General features: G+C 38.0%; 1 protein-coding gene across 2 annotated transcripts; it reads right to left on the bottom strand.

Annotated features, from left to right (window-relative positions):
• Nucleotides 1-636: 636 nt before the first annotated feature.
• LOC110937824 (uric acid degradation bifunctional protein TTL) lies at nucleotides 637-4417 on the bottom strand. 2 transcript variants are annotated; one of them, XM_022180277.2, is made up of 6 exons: nucleotides 4180-4417; nucleotides 4006-4100; nucleotides 2367-2424; nucleotides 2201-2302; nucleotides 1476-1617; nucleotides 637-1354 (listed from the first exon to the last, which is right to left on the bottom strand). In XM_022180277.2, the coding sequence occupies exons 1-6, from the start codon at nucleotides 4315-4317 to the stop codon at nucleotides 924-926; spliced, it is 966 nt and encodes a 321-aa protein (XP_022035969.1). In that variant the 5' UTR covers nucleotides 4318-4417; the 3' UTR covers nucleotides 637-923. The 2 variants fall into 2 exon arrangements, with proteins under 2 accessions (XP_022035969.1, XP_022035970.1); XM_022180278.2 differs by having other exon boundaries at nucleotides 637-1351.
• Nucleotides 4418-4622: the final 205 nt, after the last annotated feature.

Raw genomic sequence — 4622 nt, 5'->3', positions numbered from 1 at the left:
ATTGGAGGAAGTTCGTCGGAGATCTTGTGTCACCGGAGTGTTTGGGGAGGGGGGGGGGGAGTGGATTGTGGCTTACAAATGAAGATTGGGGAGTAAAATAGTAGCATAAGTTTCAAAGTTTTGGGAATTTACTTTTTTGCCCTCCATGTCATTAAAAGATTTGACAGTCAACTAACGGCCGTTTGGTCAAAGGTTTTAATTGTGAGCAATTGAATACGTTACGGACTGGAGTGTTGATTTTTTTGAAATATGGACTGAACCTGAGAGCGAGTGTAAACCTTAGGGACTGAAACTGTACTTTACTCTTAATGTAATTAAACTTCAATTCATACAAAAGATTCTAACATATATACAAAGTATAGCCTTACTAGGCTAAAATGAACCTATTGTTATGTTTTGGGTTTAGAATTTATAATTGATTGGGTTACAAAGGTTCCATTGTACATATGGCAAGAGTAGTTATGTTAATTTGGTTACAAAGGTTCCATTGTACATATGGAATTTGGCTGGAGAAGATGACCGAAGATCTAACTGCCACAGGATTAGAGAGACCTATGAAAGGTATCATGATTAACAATTTTCTCAGTACTTCAATATTGATACATCATGGTCTATATAACTAAACAAACTAACTGCTAATCACAAAGCATTACTATTTCATATAATAGTATTCAAAGTCCACAATTCAAATTATATATAAAACGAAAAACGCGAGACAAAACGGGACCAGACCGGGCAGGTAATAATCAGTCCATTTTATTGGTCCCTTTACTTTGTATATCTTGGTTCTGGTTCGGTCCGGCCCGGCTTAACCCGTAGGCTCACCGCATTTCAACAAGCAGTCAAAATAACTTACACAACTTGCATAACATAGTAATAGAAACTTGGGTCTAATTTATGACAGCCCGACGGGCCATGGATACCTAGCTGCCCCTGTAGGTCGAGAACGAAAAAGGCGACAACAACAAAGGAACATGAAAATGTTCCATTTTTTGTGACTCTTTAACCTTAAACACAATGGAGACAAACGGGAAGAAGCCATCCGGGTTGTATTTGCCTGTGTTGAAACTGATACGGTATACACCGGGGCTCAAATCATTGACTATTTTCATCAGCTGACCGCTTCTTCCGTCTTTATCCGTAGTTGATGAGCCTTGTAATATCCACTTGTCTTTATCCGACTCACCAAACACTGGGCCGGGCTGTTTGGCGTTATACATTTCTAACTGGACTTCGATCCCGGCTGCAGGACAGCCGCGGGCTACATCTAGTATATGGGTTGTGATGGGCGGGCGAACCCGTGTAGTTACGGGTGGAGCGGTTATATGCCCTCCCAAAATGTTCATCCGACCTTCTACATTGAAAGGATCAACGTCAATCGGAAGGGTAAACATATGGTTTATTCTTAACGCATAAAACCTCCTAAATTGTTCTAATTGTCTACAAACGGACCAAATAAACAAACTAAAAGTTACCTTCTGCTTTAGTGACACCGCTTGCAGTGGATTGAGCCTGAGTTACATTTGAGAAAAGCTTATGAAGACGTAATTCAGTTATTTTCATTTGTTCTTCGGCTGCATTCTCAAATTCGACAATTGGCCTGTTTGAAAACCGTCTCTACAAGAGTAGCATAACATCAGTCGATACGTAGAATAACTTCATTTGTTCTTATGACATACTTCTTTGTCTGCTTCCAAGCACCCTTGGTTTTAAATTGCGTGATGCGCTCCGATGCGCGATGTGAGCGCATCACGTATGCGATTCGCTCTTTATAAGAAAATACTACAAAATATTTATACATTACAACTTATAAAAACATACTTAAAACTAAAACAACTGACGTAATAAGAAGATAAGAGTTGTGCTCTTTGTTTCAAATCAAGCACACTAAAATGTTTCTAGAACCACAAAATGTGTTTAGGAACCATAATAGTACAAATCAAGCATACCATGATATTAAAAAAAAAAAAAAAAAAAAAAAAAAAAAAAAAACGCAACCCATTTCATAAAATCTGGGAGAAAAACATAACAAACAATGTTGCATGCATCAGAGCGCATTATGCAACGAAAGCATTATACGAAGTCGGTTCAATATTCTCGCATCACGTAAACGCAACGGGCGCATCACGCATTATGCACGTATTTTAAAACCAAGCAAGCACCCAACAGAAAATGATATATATGCACATGTCAAAATTACCTTCAACTCAGATAGAATTTCAGGAGTACTTCTTCCAGATGCACATATCAGGAAAACAAATCCAAACTTTTGCTTATATCGAGAATTCCACTCGTATAACTCCTGCAAAGAGAACTCTAATTCAAATATATGTAACACATTTTAGTTTTGGTGTTAAGGTTCATACTTGTAGGCTAGAATCGGTTGCAGTGGCAAGAGCAGTGGACTGCTCGCCTTTACTCCATCTACAAACAGAGAAACCGACAACCAATTAGTAAAAAAACTAACAAGAATGCAGGTGTTTTAGAGTTAAAAGCACAATAGGATTTATATGATAAAATGCGTTTTGAGTTCCTTAATTTCCACTTTTCATGTTGTCTTATGCAGAAATCATCATCATCATACTCGGTATATCCCACCAATAGCAAAGCTAAGGTTGGGTCTGAGGAGGGTGAGGTGAGATGTAGACAGTCTTACCTCTACCCCATAGGAATAGAGAGGCTGCTTCCAATGAGACCCCCCGGCTCGATAGTAGTTTTGCATCGAGCCTTGGACATAAGGCACATAACACTCAGCAATTGAGACAAACACCGATTAGTGCATGTACCCCCTTGTTTTTCGGCTATCAACGCCACCACATGATGCATGATTAACCATCCCCCTCTTTTAACGTAATTTTCACGAAATTAGTAAAATAACGTTAAAATTAGTGCACTTTCTGCTTGACAGATTAATCAAATCCTAACAACTTCATTACCAATCTAAATTGAAGGGACATGTTCATTAAAGAACCAATTTTAAACAAAGAACTACAAGAACCGCATAATGCAATTGAACATAGTGGTTGACTATTGACAAACCGCCTTATGCATCACATTTATAGCAAACGGTACAAGTGTTTAAACGGTTCTAGCACTGCACTTAAAAACTGAACATGCATTTATGTAAACAAAGTATCTTGAGCATTATTATCCATCCTTAATTTAGCAAAAATACACTTTGAGAGCTTTTTACTATTCAACTTATTTACATATTTTGACCCCTCAAGTTTCAATTTTATACACATCAACCTCTTTCGTTTTCATTTATCAACCTTTTTAATTTTCATCATTTAGTTTTCACTTTTCATTTTTAATCCTAACACGTTTCCACTTTTGACTTTGGTACCCTATAGTTTTCATCTTTTACAAAATTGTTGTTTTACGTTTCGATCTAAACCTTGCGAGTAAAAACACTGCAACACGCGTGTGTGGTTCAAATTTTTACGTCTATATTTTGGTGGTTTAACGGCCCCGTCGCAACTTGCAGGTCCTAAGCTGACTCAAGGGCTGTTTGGCAACTTCTGAATGGTTAAGCGCTGAACGAGTAAAAGCTCTGAACCATTAAGAGCCAGTATAATGCTTAACCGTTCAGAGGCAAATATCTGACCAATTCAGATTAGAGGTCTTAACCATTCAGACTCAGTCTAATGCTTAACCATTTAGAGGCAAATGTCTGAACCATTCAGACATCTGCTCGCAAAACAAACAGTCTGAACCATTAAATGTTGAACCAGTCTGATCCAATAAGAGCCCCTTAAGAGGTAAACAAGAGCCCCTTAGTTATTATTTTCTAAGTTTTACGTTTTAGTCTAATTTTTGTGAGTTAACAGGCTACATCGCGCGTGCGTGGTTCAACGTTTTTACGTTTACTTTTTGTTCAATTTAACAGTCCCACCGCAAAGCGCGCGGGGTCGGGTCCTAAATACTAGTTCTTCATTAAAACACATGATATCCAAAATCACATCAATCATTCGATTAAACGATCGACAAAGAAAGAAGCTTAACTGAGCACTTGTGGAACTGTTGTGAGCAGATGAAGATAAATTTTGTCCAATTTGGGGATGAGCAGCGAATGCTTCAAGCCAACCATTTACATCAACCTGTCGTCACTAAATCTATCAACATCAATTTTTCAATAATTAGTTATAAACTGAAACACAGATGATTGATTATTCAGACCCTATTGAACCAGATGTTCTTGGCTGCAACAACAGCTTCGTCGTATGTAGCAAAGGGTCCATCGGCGACCATTTCTTCTGCAAATTTGGTGCTTCCACAGCAAGAAATGAAATCATTTTTGCTGAACACTAGAGACATTGCTGTTGTGTATGAATGATTATGATGGTATTAGAAGAAACCACACACACACTCACACCGATTTAATTGGTGATCTGCCGGTTAAAAGAATTGGGGAAAAAAATGAGAGATTGGAATATGGAAGAATATAAAATAAAGTTTGGAAAATGTAAGATTTGGTCCCTGAACTTGGATATTTTTGCAGCCTAGTAGGTGTGGAAAGTCGATTAACCGAGGGTTCGGTTAATTGAAAAGTATTAATCATAACCATAACTGATGTTCGGTTAACCATCGGTTATGGAGCGATTTCGGTTAATTGTCCGATG

Source organism: Helianthus annuus, chromosome 4 (genome assembly GCF_002127325.2).
Source record: "Helianthus annuus cultivar XRQ/B chromosome 4, HanXRQr2.0-SUNRISE, whole genome shotgun sequence".
NCBI lineage: Eukaryota > Viridiplantae > Streptophyta > Magnoliopsida > Asterales > Asteraceae > Helianthus > Helianthus annuus.
The sequence above is the reverse complement of the archived record's forward strand: the minus strand, read 5'-3'. Positions and strand labels throughout refer to the sequence as shown.

Excerpts from the sequence above, each read along its gene's own strand:
- LOC110937824 (XM_022180277.2), bottom strand. The coding sequence starts at position 4,317 with ATGTCTCTAGTGTTCAGCAAAAATGATTTCATTTCTTGCTGTGGAAGC. Across the intron at positions 4,101-4,179 it reads AGAACATCTGGTTCAATAGG|GTTGATGTAAATGGTTGGCT; the intron begins GTCTGAATAATC and ends TAGTGACGACAG. Across the intron at positions 1,355-1,475 it reads CGGTGTCACTAAAGCAGAAG|AAGGTCGGATGAACATTTTG; the intron begins GTAACTTTTAGT and ends CTTTCAATGTAG.